The 16104-nt window shown below is 45.9% G+C and overlaps 1 protein-coding gene across 1 annotated transcript in view; it reads left to right on the forward strand.

Annotated features, from left to right (window-relative positions):
* FANCI (FA complementation group I) overlaps positions 1 to 16104 on the forward strand; it is a 24689-nt gene continuing 8585 nt past the window's right edge. The window contains exons 1-24 of the mRNA XM_027884967.1: positions 1 to 141; positions 228 to 300; positions 889 to 1019; positions 1421 to 1577; positions 1658 to 1715; positions 2154 to 2195; positions 2437 to 2560; positions 3464 to 3549; positions 3729 to 3861; positions 4099 to 4191; positions 4689 to 4825; positions 5648 to 5828; positions 6353 to 6440; positions 7606 to 7736; positions 8373 to 8443; positions 9341 to 9455; positions 9839 to 9961; positions 11049 to 11117; positions 12357 to 12458; positions 13254 to 13436; positions 13531 to 13652; positions 14052 to 14216; positions 14467 to 14646; positions 15934 to 16097. Of these exons, the coding sequence (XP_027740768.1) occupies positions 58 to 141; positions 228 to 300; positions 889 to 1019; positions 1421 to 1577; positions 1658 to 1715; positions 2154 to 2195; positions 2437 to 2560; positions 3464 to 3549; positions 3729 to 3861; positions 4099 to 4191; positions 4689 to 4825; positions 5648 to 5828; positions 6353 to 6440; positions 7606 to 7736; positions 8373 to 8443; positions 9341 to 9455; positions 9839 to 9961; positions 11049 to 11117; positions 12357 to 12458; positions 13254 to 13436; positions 13531 to 13652; positions 14052 to 14216; positions 14467 to 14646; positions 15934 to 16097 (2812 nt within the window). The 5' untranslated portion in view covers positions 1 to 57. The remainder of the gene's footprint in view (positions 142 to 227; positions 301 to 888; positions 1020 to 1420; positions 1578 to 1657; positions 1716 to 2153; positions 2196 to 2436; positions 2561 to 3463; positions 3550 to 3728; positions 3862 to 4098; positions 4192 to 4688; positions 4826 to 5647; positions 5829 to 6352; positions 6441 to 7605; positions 7737 to 8372; positions 8444 to 9340; positions 9456 to 9838; positions 9962 to 11048; positions 11118 to 12356; positions 12459 to 13253; positions 13437 to 13530; positions 13653 to 14051; positions 14217 to 14466; positions 14647 to 15933; positions 16098 to 16104) is intronic.

Below are 16104 nucleotides of genomic sequence, written 5' to 3' on the forward strand. Positions count from 1 at the left end.
GGAATTTCGGGGCGAAGGAGGCGCGGCCCGGGGGTTCCCCGGGGGTCCCTCGTCCCCATGGCCCAGCGCATCCTGTCGCTGGCGGCCGAGGAGGGCCCGGAGCGGCTGCAGGAGGCCCTGCAGGGCCTGGGCGAGGCCGAGGTGCGCGGGGAGCGGGGGATGCGCCGCCCGGGCAGCGCCGCGGGCTGGGGGGGGGGTGCGGCTCACAGCGTCCCCTTCTCTTGCAGCTGGGCGAGATGGTGACCAGGCAGGCCCTGAAGGGCAGGGAGACGGCGGCTCTGCTGAGAGGGATCTTCAAAGGTGGGTGATGTCTGAGCTCCTCTCTGGGGGCTGCGGCTCCAGCCCTGCTCCCAACAGGTGGGTGCAGCCAGCGCTGAAGAGCACACGGAGGTGTCACTTTTTTTTTTGGCAAAAACCCGCTCGTCAGGGCTGTCGCAGGGAAACAAGACATCCGAAAAAAACGTGGCAGATAGCAAACTGGATTAATAGAGTTGCAATGAGCTTGTGGTAAGTGGGATTTATTTTGGGAGCACTTAGATACCTTGGAGTAGGACTGAGCTGGCCAGCTGAAAACTAAATTGCCAGCCTGGTTCTTCTTGACATTTTGACAGTTCCTGATCTCTGGCATCAGGCTGAGTGATCAGGCTGGGTGTGAAAACAGGGTTGAGTACTTCGACTACTTTATCCAAGAGATTCTCATTTCCTGTGCTCTGTTTTTTTTTTAATTTGTATTTATTTGTTATTATTTGTTTTGTCAGATAGATAAAATAGGAGTTTGCAGCCAGGTGACAGTTTATCCCTGCTGATTTCCTGTAGTTTAGCAACATGTTGTTACTTGCATCACTTCTTTTCCTGTTCTTTCCTCTCTTATTATTTACTTGCTGTAAGGCTCCCCCTGCTCCCAGCGAAGTGGTGTTCTCAGGAGGCTCCAGGTTTACAAGCACTGCATCCCACTGGTGGAGTCAGGAGACCTGCATTTGGGCAAGGTGTCTGAAATCATAGGACTGCTGATGCTGGAGGTAAAGCTCCTTTGGGCTGGCTTTCCTGGGCTCTGCTGGATGCTATTTCATATGTAGATTGAGATATTTCACTAAACCACTGAGGAAAATTAGTTGTGTCCTTTCCACAAATCTTCCATGGGCTAAGTTAGCTGGCGTTGGAATTTGCTCTGTGTGAGAATTTGATTATCTTTGGATATGTAGCCTTAAAAACTCCAAACCTATAATCACATCATCTTGATTTACTGCTCTGTTTCTATAAAGGGCAGAACAAACCAGGGAACTCGGGGCTGAATTCCTGTTTAAGGGGAGCATTTCACTGTAAGAAATGTTGTCTTCAGCTGGTTTTTGGTGACAGTTTGGACGTATACGTGAAATTCTGTGCGCAGCCTCAGGCTCTTTCCTGTTGCATGTCCTCCCAGGCCCGCCAGCTGCCAGGCCATGCGTTGGCTGAGCTTGCCAACCTGTTTGTTGATGTTATTAAAGGCGGCAGCCTCTCTAACGGGAAATCCTTGGAGCTGTTTTCCACTGTTCTCACTGTACTGGCCAGTTCGAAGGAGAGCCTGGCTTATGGGAAAGGTAACCCCCAGCAGCTATTTCTCCTGCACCTTTGTCCTCCCTTCCTCTGGAACCAGCTCCTAAGACTTTTGGTTTTTCAGGTGAACTGAATGGGGAAGAGTTTAAGAAGCAGCTGATAAATACCCTCTGCTCCAGCAAGTAAGTACCTCTTCCAGCTCTTAGTCATGTGGCAAAACATTGTGTTTCACTGTTTTGAAAAAGGCATCACCATGAGCTGTGTGTCCTGTTCTGTCATCACTGAATCTGTGCCCTCTGTGACAGTGTCTTCTCTGACTGGGAAGGCAAGGGAGCACCTGGTTCCCAGATCCTATGAGACTGTTGCATGGACTGGTATCAGGAAGTGCTTGTTTTTATTCCTTTCTTGGTATTTATTATTGTAAGGGCTGGGGCAGTTCAGAACCATTGTAAATGTGGGTGGTTAGGGTGGTGCTGATGAGTTCTGGTGGAAATCTGGCTTCTAATCTTAATATCAGAATGGAACAGGGAAATAGTGACACTGAATAATTGTGTAGGAGGGAAGAGCTAAATGATAATCCTGCTTGCTGTCAGTCTTCCAACATATCATTGTTTCACCAGGTGGGATCCTCAGTGTGTTATACATCTTGCCAACATGTTCAGGTAATTCTTTTTCCCTTCAGCATCATCACTGCCTTGTGCTGTGGTCATGTCCATGCCCTATTTCACATGTAGTTTGGGGCAAGTAGGAATAGGTCTGACCATAGCAGGACCACCCCATGGGTGGTTGGCTGTGCAGGCATGTCCCAAGGGCTGGGCCTGGCATCGTGGTTTTTATTCCGTGTGTGAGTGAGCCTTGGAAAGTTAAGAATATATTAATGAATAGGAATCTTTGATTCAACAGGGATATTCCACTATCAGGAGAGGAGCTGCAATTTGTGGTTGAAAAGGTCCTCAGGATGTTCTCCAAATTAGACCTGCAGGAAATTCCCCCTCTGGTCTATCAGCTGCTGCTGCTTTCTGCAAAGGTAAAAGCTCATGGGAGCTGGATTTCCTCTAAGCTTATACCATCAGAAAAAAAATTTCCAGACTGATCTATAGGCTGGATTTGGATAGGGATTCTGATTTTTCCCAAATCATGCTGTAGGGACACAGCGGGACATCAGTAGGTTTTCTCTAACTGCCTCTAGCCTGAAAAAGCTGACTGCTCAGAGAAAGAAAGGAACTTGATCTTCCTTGTGGGAAAAGAAGGAAACCTTTGGGAAATAACGGATGAGCACAGACCTAGCAGACAGCGAAGAGGATTGGTTTTTTCATTGTTCTCAAGTGTGGTTTTGCTCACTCTCTGTGATCTGCACACTATAATAATAGCTCATGCAGTGTGACTGTTCTCTGGGCTGTAGTCTGACTTGTATTGGGAATGTGTCATCTCCTGTGCTCTTCCTCCAGAGCAGAGACTGCCAGGGACATCTCTGCCCTTTGACAGGGTGATCTGCCTCTTTCTCTTACTTCATTTGTGACCGAGTCAATGCCAAAATGATCCAGTCAAAGACAAATTATATGTGTGTTGTAGGAGGTCATTTGGGTCCCCTGGCCAAAATGTATCGTTAGATTTAAGGTTAGGAGTTTGAAAGCCTTCTCAATTGATTAAAACATAAGGATCCTTTCTAATTAGTAACAACTTAAAAAAAAAGAGACAATCAGAGCATCTGAAAGCTTGAGTTTCTTCCAGCCCTTCAATAAGTGCAGTCAAAAAAAGTATGCAAACTGGAAATCTGAAAATGAGCCACACAGGAGTCCTCCCCTGCCTCAGCAATTTATGGAGGGAAATGAAGGATACCATGACATTTGTGATAGGTATGGGAATAGGGTGTAGTTCTCTGGGATACTGCAGGCCCTGCAATAGCTTAATGTAATGTTCTGACTTGCAGGGCAGTAAGAAGACTGTTTTGGAAGGAATCATCAGTTTTTTCAATCAACTGGATAAGAGACAGAAGGAAGAACAGAGGGTACCACAGTAAGTTCCTGTTCTGTCATCCCCTTTTTTTACTACCTGGGCATTTGTAGTCACCCTGGTCCTGTCCAAGGTTCCTTGAATTTGAATTGTTAAACCTTGTACAGATACATCCTCCTGAATCCATAGGAAATTATTTATGGCTTTGGATGGCTTGGGTTTTTTTCTGATAAAACTTACAGGTCAGTGGACCTTGAGGTAGCCACAACACCCCTGGACCAGCTCCGCCACGTGGAAGGCACCGTTATTCTCCATATCGTTTCTGTCATCAACCTGGACCAGGACCTGGGCGAGGAACTAATCAAACATCTGAAGGTATGGCAGGATGAAGCCATTTCCTATTGGCACTATTCTTGAAGATGTTGAAGCAGGGTTTTTGAAAACTTAGTTGGTTACCTGGAGAAGGGATTTAATAATTTTCATGATCATGGTCACATTCTCTTTAACAAATGCTGTGATATGTTTGAAGAGAAATGTCCCTGATGGCTTTCTGAACTTGCAGGACACTTCAGTTGAAGATAAGATTTCTGACTGTTCCTTGCTGTTTTCCAGACTGAGCAGCAGAAGGATCCTGGTAGAGCCCTATGTCCCTTCAGTGTGGCTCTTCTGCTGTCGGTTGCTGTAAAACACAGACTGCAAGAGCAGGTATGTAGATTGTAAGCTTGCAGAGAACTTCCATGGGGATACACTCTGCACTCCTTGTAAAGGAAAGGAAGCCTGGTTAGGTAGTAGTCCCATCAGAATTAGGCTTAAAATGGTTTCAGGATGCTCGTGGGGAGGCAGTGAGATCATTGGTATGCTGTACTTTACTGAACACTAGAAAAGACCCCAGAGCAATATCACAATTTTCCAGAGCAGTGATTCCTGAGGGCTGGTATTGTAGGATGAGAAGAAAAGCAGTCTTCTTTTTCTAATGTTTTGGCTCTGTGTTGGCCACATGAAAAGCATCTGGCAGCAGGTTACCCTCCTTGAAGCACTTAATGAGGCTAGTGTATTTGTCCTGAAAAAGAAGTGAGTTGAGATTTTTGGCAGGCAGTACTGGAACTTGTGCCCTGGCCAGTGCTCTTACTGGAACATACCCAAGACTATACAGGTCCCATTTCAAAGATCACTTCCTCACACCTAATGATTTTATGTTCCAGATATTTGATTTCTTGAAAACATCAATCACAAGAAGCTGCAAGGACCTGCAGTTCCTTCAGGCCTCCAAGTTTCTGCAGGATTTGTTTCCTCAACAATATGATGTAAGCGCTGTAATTCTGGAAGTGGTGAAAAATAGGTGAGTTGTTGCCACGTGCTGCAGAACATACAATGGGCTTTGGGAGGGGGGAGAGTTTTCAGCCTTACTGAAATACTCTGGGATGCTAAATACTAAATACCATGTGCTGCCAGGGATCAGTGTCAAAATCCAAAGTTTTTATCCCCGTTTTATGTTGGTGAATTAAAAAAAAAAAAAAAGGCAACAAAATGTAGCTGTACAAATCTGCTCCTTTTACCTCAAATCTCAGAATCTGGTGGTACAAAGGACTAAACTAATCAGGACCTGATCTGTTTTTCTTACTGAAACACTTACAGTGTGAGTCATGCTGCTGGCTGTAGTTTGTGTTCCAATCAAGGGATGAGGGATATGTTCTCTGTTTTCATCCCCCACATGGTTAGTCCTTTAAACGTGCTGTGGGATAGCTCTGGTCTGTCACCAGTTGTCCTTTAGTTTGATGGGAGGCATTCGTCTTCTGTCTTTTTCTCCAACTTGAAGATCTTGTGATCAGTAGGATACCTGTGCATCCTGACTGTGGCCTCCTGTTATGTTCAGATCAGGCCTGAGTGCACATCATTCCCCATAGCAAGGAAGCCTTTGAACTGGAAAGGAAGTCTGATGGACAACCAGGACTGCAGGAGGTGTTGTGCTGAGCACCTGTCCCTCAGCCTAAAGACAGTCACGGGGTTGTGAGGGATGTCGTCCTCCCTGCTGTCATCATGTGTCTCACTGCTGCTTTGCAACCTGGACTGACTGCAGAAGATTTGTGCCTCAGACTGCTCTCATCTAAACTTTCCTGTGACTGAGTTGTTTCTTCCCTGTCCCATTTAATGTTTTCTTCAGTGCCTTTGGCTGGGACCACGTTACTCAGGGCCTGGTGGATCTCGGCTTCAGCCTGATGGAATCATATGAACCAAAAAAGCCCTTCGGAGGAAAAGCTGCTGATACCAGTTATGGCCTTTCAAAAATGCCAGCCCAGCAGGCTTGCAAACTGGGAGCAAATATCCTGCTGGAAACATTTAAGGTAGTATATATTTTGGAAAAGTTCTGAGCAGGGAGGGAGCTCTGTTCTTATTCTCTCTTGGTAAATGGTGTCAAAACCTTGCCTGCTGTATCCATCATGAGTGTTTTGCAAACAGTACTAGATTTAGTCTCCTATTTGGCCCTCTCCAGCTGGAACAGGCCATCCTCTTAAAGACCTAATCCTACTCTGTTCCAGCTACTACGCTACTTGTGTAATCCCTAGTACAGTTTCCAAGAAACTACGGAGAAAGTAGAGAAAATCAGAGGTACAAATAAAATCTGACAAGGTGGGATTGAAACACATTCTTCTTCACTGAGCTGGTAAATTTGCATCCCACAGACGATTTGCCCCATTATGTTCTGACTGTGCCTCTCTGATGTGCTGGTTCTGATGAAATCTGAATTGATCTGTGTGGATTTATATGAAAGGGACTTCTGGTGACCACCCTAGCTTACCTATCTTGTGAGGTATGGGAATATCTTCATGTAGTTTTGCCTTTTATTTATTGTTTCTTCTCATTTCAGGTTCATGAGCCCATCAGAAGTGAAATTCTTGAGCAGGTCCTGAACAGAGTCCTCACAAAAGCAGCATCTCCTGTCACTCACTTCATAGGTAACAGGAAAGGGAGAAAAATGTACCCTGCTCTGTGGGCAGTCACAACATAGCTCCTCAGAACATGTTAGAGAATCATAGAATGGTTTGGGTTGGAAGGGAACTTTAAAGGCCATCTAGTCCAAATTTCCCTGTAATGAGAGGGATTATCTTCAAACGGACCAGGTTAATCAGAGCCTTGTCCAATCTGACCTTGAATGTTTCCAGGGATGGGGCACCCACCCCCTCTTTGGGCAACCTGTACCACTGTTTCACCACCCCCATTGTCAAAAATTTCTTCCTTACATCTAGTCTGAATCTACTTTCTTTACTTTAAAACCACTACCTCTTTTTCTGTCACAAGAGATGCTGATAAAAAGTCTGTCCCCATCTTTCTTACAAGCCCCATTTGAGTACCAAAAGGCTACAACAAGGTCTCCACCCAGAGCCTTCTTTTCTCTAGGCCGAACAACCCCAGTTCTCTCAGCCTGTTCCATAGCAGAGGTGCTCCAGCCCTCTGAGCACTTCTGTGCCCCTGCTCTGGACCCACTCATCTATGTCCTTTTTGTGTTGAGGACCCCAGAGCTGGACACAGTATTCCCAAGAGAGTCTTGCTAGAGTGGAGTGAAGGGGCAGAATCAGCTCCCTCACCCTGCTGGCCGTGCTGCTTTTGATGCAGCCCGGGATGTGGTTGGGTTTCTGAAGCTCCTGCTGAAATGACCTGAAGCCAGGAAAATCTGTTGCTCCTTCTCCTCTTACTGAGGTATCAGCTGCATCAGATTACCTTGCATTCATCACAGGTGAAAAACACGTTTGCAGGCAGTTGCCATGGAACAGCTGACGCACAGAAAGTCTGTGTCCATCAGTCAGTAACCTGTTCCACATTCCTAGCCGTGCCTTCCTCCTTGTCCTTGGGCAAGTGCTTGGGGAGCCACTGAGGCTGCTGAGATATCTGTGCAGCAACCTTTTCTCTTACACCTCAGTGCCCTCTGGTGGGGTGAGGCCCTTCAGCCAGGCTGGGAGAGTTTTACACTTGCTGCCTGCAGCAGACCTCATTCTGTCACAACCCCTCTATGTAGTGGAAGGTCTTCAATTAGTCTGTAATTCTTAGCTCTACAGACATCTTTTGCTCAGAGTTTTCTGGTCCCTTGGCATCAGCTGCTCTTTTTGTCCCTTTATTTTTCAGAGTTACTGTCCAATATTGTTGTGTCAGCTCCTCTTGTGCTTCAGACTTCATCCTCCAAAGTCACAGAGACCTTTGACAACTTGTCCTTTCTACCCATCGACACAGTGCAAGGGCTCCTCCGGGCAGTGCAGGTAAAGCTTTGCGTTCCTCCGTGAGCGTCCTTGCTAGTTTAGCTTCAGCGACAGCTCTGGGCCACAATTATACGCATGATCTGATAACCCTCCTTATAAAATAAGCCTTCATCCTGTGCTGTGGTGTAGCATAGAGCTGTTCTTCAAGCATGGATTTGCATGTGCCCTCTAGCAAAAAGCATATGGTGCGGTCTGGCGTGGGACCGAAACTGCTCCGTGCTGACCTCTCATCTGGAAGATGCCCAGATGCTGCACCCTGTAGAAAACTAAGTATACAGTGTTTAGTGAACAGCTGTAGCTGTCATGTTGATTTTTCTCCTTCCAAGCTCCATGTCAGTATTTCTCTTTGGGCAGAGATATTGCCCTGGTGTTAAACTTTTACCTGCTTTGTCCAACCTGGGGATAACATTTGTTTTCCCAAACCTTGCACTGTGTCCTCGCTCACCTGCTAAGGTGTCTCACTGCTACAGCTCTATGGGTTTCCTTTTCTATTTTAAAACACTTTGGGTCTCCTACTGTACTGACGACAGCGTTGGAAATGCAGGGCCAGATGGGCCTGAGGAAGATGAGCTCATATGCCCCGAGGGCTTGGCATGCCTTAGTGCTTTTCTCTCCAAAGGTTATTTTCCTTTCCAGCCTCTGCTCAAAGTCAGCATGTCGGTGAGGGACTCCCTGATACTTGTTCTCCAAAAAGCTATTTTTTCCAGGTAAGCTGGGAAGGGAATGCTTTGAAAAAATGTCTACAACATATTTATGGCTTTGGAGCAGAAATATTTTTTTGTTTTGGCTAAGGGTCTTCTTGCTGTGTTCTTCCACAACTAGACAGTGACATCTCCTATCCCTTTATCCCAGGACTGTAATACAGTCACAGCTCTACTGAACCAAACCCCAGCTGAATGGGCTTTGCAAATTCAAAAAGCTGTTGGGAACTCCAAATAAGCAGGCAAAATTAAAACCAATTCCAACGTGTGCCTACACAGCTGAGTACCTCCAGGTGCTAGGGAGAGTCTGGAAGGAACCACTGATCAGAATGCTGAGCTGCCCCCTTCCCTCTGATCCCTTACAAGGTGGTGGAGAAGCAGCCTTGTTATCTTAGTAATGCCTTGAGCAAACCATCCTGCTGTGATCGTGGATTTTGTTGGGCTGTGGCTGCCTGGTTATGAATACAGAATTCAGAATTTAGGATTGTAATTCAAGGCAAGGGACGTGGTCTTGGGAAGGACCTGGGATTTCTGTGACCAAAGCAAAACACCAGGTTTGTGTTATGCATTTTCCTATACTCTGAGGTCTGTAAGACTCCCATTCCAGCTTTCAAGGGACATTTAATACTTGGGCCTTGGCCTGGGGCTCTCCCTCAGTGTCAGCATTGCAAGGACAGAAAGGGAATTGGATATTGTGGGAGTGTAGAGCAAGGGAGTTCCCAGCAAACTGCCAAGCTCTCGACTGTTTGGGACTGTGCTCCCCTTTTGGGGAGTGCAGTTCTACTGGGCCCAGTCACTCCATATCTGTGGTTTTTTTTTCATTGCTGAGTTGATCTTGTATTTACTTCTGAGCTTCTTGCCTCTATGTCTCCTTATGTTTCTCTTTTGTGCCCCAATTTCCAGGCAGCTCGATGCTCGTAAAGCTGCGGTTGCTGGATTTTTGCTTCTGTTAAGGAATTTTAAGGTTCTGGGCAGCTTGTCCTCTTCCCAGTGCAGCCAGGCCATTGGTGCCACTCAGGTAAGTGCTGTTCTGCAGTCCTTGCTGTGGACACGTGAGACAGTCTCATGTCTAACATGCACTGTTTGAAAAAACTCAAGAGAGGAGTGTTTCCCCAAAATGGAAATACAGCTTCAGTAAGGGTTAGTCCTGGAAGGAAAGCTTTGGGAAGTGCAGTGTGCAAAGAGAAGCTGGTCTAGGGACGTTGCTGCTCAGAGTCATTCTTTACAGCACAAAGTATTCTGGGGAGCATCCCCACTGCTCCGTGCTGATGATAAGGAGCCTGGAAGCACCCTAAGGACTATTTCAGTGATTGTGCAGGGGCCAGACCTGTTATCACCTTGCTTCTGTGTTGTGATATCTGAGAATATACCCAGTATAATGTGACTAATATTCCCTCTCAGATCCAGGCAGATGTTCATGCCTGCTATAATTCTGCAGCTAATGAGGCCTTCTGCCTTGAAATCCTGGGCAGCCTGAGGCGATGTTTGAGCCAGCAAGCGGATGTTCGACTCATGTTATATGAGGTAAACATGGTTTTTTCAGTCTCCTTTTAAACATCTCTTCTGGAGCCAGGTTCTGCTGCAACCATAGATAAATAATGATCACATTATTGTGGAAAACAGCTTATCAGCTCAGTTATGTTCTTCTTGGGACATGTGTACCAAAGACTGTGTCTTTTTTTCTCAATCCTTCTGCTTCTTTTTATTTTGGACTATTATAAGCCCAAGGACACGTTGATGTATCTTCCTCAGCTCGTGCATTGCTTAAGAGCAAAAATGCATCAAAGTCTGTCTTCCTGTATGGTGTGGCCTGGGAGAAAGGGAGATATGTTTGATGCCCAGTGAGGAGGAGTGGTATAAAGGCATTGGAGAGATGTGGAGCTGTTGAGAGCTAATTATGGGTGCCAAAGAAAACCCTGACTGTAGAGTATGGACAGGCTGTCTTTTCTCCTCTTTCTTTCCAAGTTTCTATAAAAGCTTGGGCATCCCTTAGATCTCCTGGGACACATGGCCTGCTATAAGGGGCCATTCTTGAGCATGCATAACTGTGATATTTGAGATAACTGTGGGGTTCTACCTTGAAAAAAACCAAACAGTTTAGGTCAGAGAGATTTTGTTTCCTTCTTGATTTGGTTGGATTGACCTTTGGTGAGCTGCAAGTTTTAGGTGTGTTTGTCACTGTTGCTAGAAAACTTGAGTGCTTGCTTTATCCATCCACTGAGTTTTCTCAGTCTGCAGGATTTGTTGCCTCCTACAGTTTCCCCACTGGCTTGTTTTGCCTTTGAAGCAGGATTTCACAGTTTGAAGTTGGATCTAGTGCTAGTGTTAAATAGCAGTGAAAGTCACTCTGGGCTTGATGCCACTGCTGCTAGGGAGATACAGCTTGTGAGAGGGCCCCTGTGAGGAAATTCATACTCTTTCTGATTCATACCTTCTTTCTGTGGTGCCTTTGCTTTGCCAGGTATGGAGTTGTACACTGAGCACATTGTTACTTCCTCATGGTTCCTCGCAGTGCCAAAGTGTCATTGCTGTCTTATGACGCCAACTTATTATGCCTGTGGTTCATTTTCTGTGTTTTGTCAGCCAGCTTGTCCTTCCTTCCTGTCTACAGGGTTTTTATGATGTCCTTCGCAGGAACTCCCAGCTGGCCAGCTCCATAATGGAAACACTCTTGTCCCAGGTAAAGAACTGCTCCGTGGTGGGGCTGTAAGGGACTCTTTAAGAATTCTGCACTGCAACCAGCACAGCAAACAATTCAGGTTAAATACTGGGGAAAGTAGTTCTCCCGTACACTGGAAACATGCTTAAGTGCTGCGACACTTCCCTAAGGAGGTGTTCAAATCCCTGCTAAGTTGAAAGAGCAGACTAGGTAAACTGGAGGCTGGTTCGTGTCCTGTCACAGGGTGGAAGAGGAAGGACCTCTTGGAGCCCTTTCCAACCCTTCAGTTCTTAGGTGCTGTGGGAAGTGTGAGCCCAGAGAAGCGCTTTGTGCTCTCCCTGCTCCTGAACAGTGCACAGCAGTTACCTTCCCATACTTCCCTAAGGATGTGTGCTGACACAGTAATTATTATTGCTGTCCTCCCATGGGGAGAATACCCAAGTCCATGTAGGATCTGGGAGGATTAACTCATCCCCCAGCAGTGTTGCTCATGGCAACAAGACAATCACATTTCCCCAATCCATTGGACAGGCTGTGCTTTCTTTGAGACAAGTAATTTTCTTCCCTTTAATCATCCATAGAGTTCATGCTGACTAATTCCAGCTTTCCCATGACAGTACAGGGTCTGGGAAAGGAACATGAACAGAGCTAAGACAGCTTTTGGGTAGCAGAGGGCACTTAACAGGAAGTTGGTGTAAATGTGTAAAATTTTATGGCATCATTATACATCTATAACTTTCCCTGTTCAGTTCTGTGTCAGTACTTGGAGCGTATCTCCTTCGTGTGGTGCCAAACAGCCAGGAATTGGTGCAAGCATGGTCTCAGGGGTTTGTTTTCATGTCTAGTGTAGCCTCCACAACTGTCTGCACCCTTAGGCCAGCAAGGTGGGTGCCAGGACAGGGCACTCAGGCACTCAGGGCAGCAGCAGTTGTTGTTGATCCTCGCTGTTAAAAGGATGGACAGCACTGCAGGTGGAGTGCAAGTGCTGTTACATGTTGAGGCAACACACCAGCAAGTGGTCAGATTATTTTAGGGCAGTGACGTGTCCTGGCTGAGAGATACATGAGCCACTCAAGAAGGGATTTTAATCACCAGTACAGCAGATGATGTGGCTCGTGTATTTGTACTGTCCCATTATTGCAGTGCCAGCTTTTGCTCTTTAAAGCGGGGTACAAAGACTATTATATTCTGTTTTCAAACATCCTAAGAGGTGCAGTTACCAAGTAACTAGTTATTTTTATTTCTTGTTTTCTGTGACAGATAAAGCAATATTACTTGCCCCAGCCAGACCTCCTGCCTCCACTGAAACTGGAAGGATGTATTATGGCTCAAGGAGATCAAATCTTTCTGCAAGAACCACTGGTAAGAGCTATATTGCCTGGCCACAGCTGCAAGCTCATCTGTTACATACCATTTTAGTTGTCCTGCTACATGAGCTGAATACCTTGTGCTTCTTCAGCTTCTTCTAGCCTGGAGCGATTCTTTAAATGACAACAGAGCTGGGCATCTCACCCCTGCCTCAGGCTATTTATTAGAGCTCCACTAGCATAGTGGTTATGGGAACCTGTGTGAAAAATGCTGTAGGAATAGTGTAGTTCTGTTATCCACTGTTGAGTTCACCCTGCGGGGTTTTTTTCTCTCCTTCAACTTAATTCCACATAAAATGGTTGTGCAGTGTGTGTGTAGCAGGGGGAAGAATCTGCCCTTTGGTTTTGCTCCTTTGAAATTGTTGGAGATGAGACCCCAGCAACTCGTTGGACTTCCAAGGGAATAAATTCAAATTAATCACTTTGTTTTCCCCTAAGGAAGCTTGTGTGCTGTGCTGCAGTAGCACGTGCAGAAATGGAGCAGACACCTCAGCTAGAGTGAGAGTCCCTTTAGCATCTCCTTCAGCAGCTGAGGTAGCTGGGTGGAGGGAGCAGTGGGAGTTCAGTGGATGCATCCCATCTAGGCAAGAACATTGAAGCTAGAACTGGATACTTCTGTGTAGGATTACTGGCCCCCTCAGTCTAGGAATGAGGCATATTCTTGAGACTCAAGGCAGCTCTGAAGGCAGCTACAGCTCTTTGCATCCAACTATAATAGTCTGGCCCATGTCCACCTCTACCAGGGACCTCCAGCTTGCAGGCTGAGTGTGACTGTGGCTGTTTCCTTCAGGCTCATCTGCTCTGCTGTATCCAGCACTGTCTTGCCTGGTATAAGAGCACTGTGAATCTGTGCCAAGGATCTGAGGATGACGATGAGGAGGAGGAGGATGTGGGATTTCAGCAAAACTTTGAAGAGATGCTCGAATCTGTCACACGACGAATGATCAAGAGCGAGTTGGAAGACTTTGAACTGGTAAATCAAATTTTCAGTTTGACTCAGTGGAAGAAGATGCTGAGCTCTTGTCAGGTTTTGAAAAGATTTTTCACTTGTTTCCTTTGCCTCTTAGGATAAATCGGCAGATTTTTCTCTGTCTTCTGGTGTTGGTGTGAAAAACAACATCTATGCCATTCAGGTGATGGGAATTTGTGAGGTTCTGATTGAGTACAATTTCAACATCGGGAATTTCAGGTAAAACATCAAATCTTACCCTGCAGCACTAGCTGTGCTATTGTTTGCCCACCTCTCTGGAGAGTACAGCCTCATTGCAGGCCCAGGATGGTAGTGCAAACACAGAATCAGTGATGTTTTCTGAGTGTGAGTGCCTTGTGGCACAGCCACTCACAGAGCCTTGGGAAGTGTTTTCCTTTTGAACGTCATGTGATGTGGGAGATGGGATCTGACATTTTGTAGAAGAGCAGGTCAAAGAGGAATGGATGAAGTATACACTATTAGGGAGGTGGAGAGATGTCATATGTCACTGTTTCATCATTCAGGGAGTGTCATTGTGTAATTTGGCAACTGAAGCTTCAAATGGGAAACTCCAAGACTGCATTTTCTCTGTTAATGCTTTCTGCTACTTCATTGCAGTAAGAACAAGTTTGAGGATGTCCTAGGCCTGTTTACATGTTACAACAAACTCTCTGAAATCCTGAAGGAGAAAGCTGGAAAGAACAAATCTACCTTGGGCAACAAAACTGCACGGAGCTTCCTGTCCATGGGTTTTGTATCTACTCTGCTCACAGCTCTGTTCAGGTGAGGAAGTGTCCAGCCCTCTGGAGCAGAGCCAGACAGTAATTCAAACCATGTCTGTCAGTGTATTTGGGAAGGCTGGTGGAACTGTGCCCTCCAAGTGTTCACCACAAGCTCCCAAGGCACCTTTTCCACCCCAAGTTCAGCCAATGATTTTACTTGTAAATGCATGCTTGGGTTTTGAATCTCGTAGGCCATCCCTGAGCTTTTACTGTGCACCCTCAGTTCTCTGACAGTGCTCTTGGTTCCTCAGGGACAACGCCCAAAGCCATGAGGAGAGCCTGGCAGTTCTGCGCTCCAGCACAGAGTTCCTGCGCTATGCTGTCAGTGTAGCTCTGCAGAAGGTGCAGCAGCTGGAGGAGACGGGACAGACTGATGGACCAGACGGACAAAATCCGGAGAAGATGTTTCAGCACCTCTGCAAAATCACGCAGTGAGTCACTGTGGCAGGTGGAGACATCAGCAATGCATTTTGGGGATTTTTAGTTCTCAGGGTTTTGAAAGAAGAATGCAGCCCATGACTGTTTCAAACAGTAATTGTTCCTGCGTTGAGGTCATTGCCTTTCTTTGCTCCTGAGAAATCAAGTGGAGGCACTATGGTTTCTGTGCCAGAGTGAGTGATACAGCTCTAGTAATGGCACTTGGCCTGGAAGAACCAAACACCATCAAACTCTCATTTTCAGCCCTTCTCTGACTTTTGGTTCATCACTCATTGTCACAGAGAAGGTAGGATGGTGACAGGCTGGATTCTTGAGGCCTCTGGAATGCAGTGAAGTTTAAAATCACTTTGAGCTACAGTACAAAACAGATGTATGAGGGACACAAGCTTTAGAAAACATTTTTTTTCAGGACTTCTGCAAGATGCTTGAAGACATTCATGCATCTAATCCTTTGGAAATCCAAGAATGTGAACCATGTAAATGTCTTTTGGAATCTAGGTCATATCTGCATGGGGTCTTTTCAGAGCCCAGTCAGCAGAGAGCACAAAATGCAAATTACCCCTGCCATGCATAATGCCGGTTTTGTGTCTCGCCCCAAATAATAGAGGCTATTTTTGTTGCAGTCATTAGGACTACATGTGAGCTACATGTTTTGCGTGATTGGACATTGAAATAGAATAAGATCATCTGCGCAGACGACAGAACTAATGAGAAGAAAGGAGAGGGAACAAAAAAGGGAAGAAGTGGTCTTAGGGGAGCAGGAAAAAGATGTTTGCCTACAAATAGAAAAGTCTCCTTTGGGCCAAACAATTTTGTTTTCCTCACAGCTTTTTACTTTGCCTGCCTTTACATTTCTGATTTTATTTATAGAGAGCCCTGTAGTGAATTCTGACATTTCACAGATCCAAACTGCCAAAAGAAAAGCTCTTTTTGTCACTGGCAGATTTTACACTAGTGGTCAGGGTTTGGGTAGTCTGAGAAAGAAAGAAAGAAAGCTGAGTGGAAGAAATGAGTGTATAAAGATGGACTTGAAATGGGATTGGAAGGTCCCTTGGCACCTGGAAAGAATTAAATTATTTAACTGTGCAGGAAGAATGCAGTAGCTGTTTTGCTGACATTGAAATAAAATCTTAAAACCACATCTCTTCTCCCACCACTTTCCTATAGAAAAAAGACCTTCCGATTTAGTTATATTAAAAAAAAAAATCCTAAGAGTAGAATCTAGTTCTTCCCCTGTGCATCCAGCTTTACTGGACCAAATCTCATCTCTCATCCCACAGGGTTCTGCTTTGGAGGTACACTTCAATTCCCACTGTTGTTGAAGAATCAGGGAAGAAGAAGGGCAAAAGCATTTCACTCCTGTGCTTGGAAGGTTTGCTGCGGATCTTCAACACGGTGCAGATCCTGTACACTGCCAGGATCCCCCAGTTTCTGCAAGCCCTGGGTAGGCA

Source organism: Empidonax traillii, unplaced genomic scaffold (genome assembly GCF_003031625.1).
Source record: "Empidonax traillii isolate 1590-97213 ecotype Southwest subspecies unplaced genomic scaffold, ASM303162v1 scaffold158:size1480230, whole genome shotgun sequence".
NCBI lineage: Eukaryota > Metazoa > Chordata > Aves > Passeriformes > Tyrannidae > Empidonax > Empidonax traillii.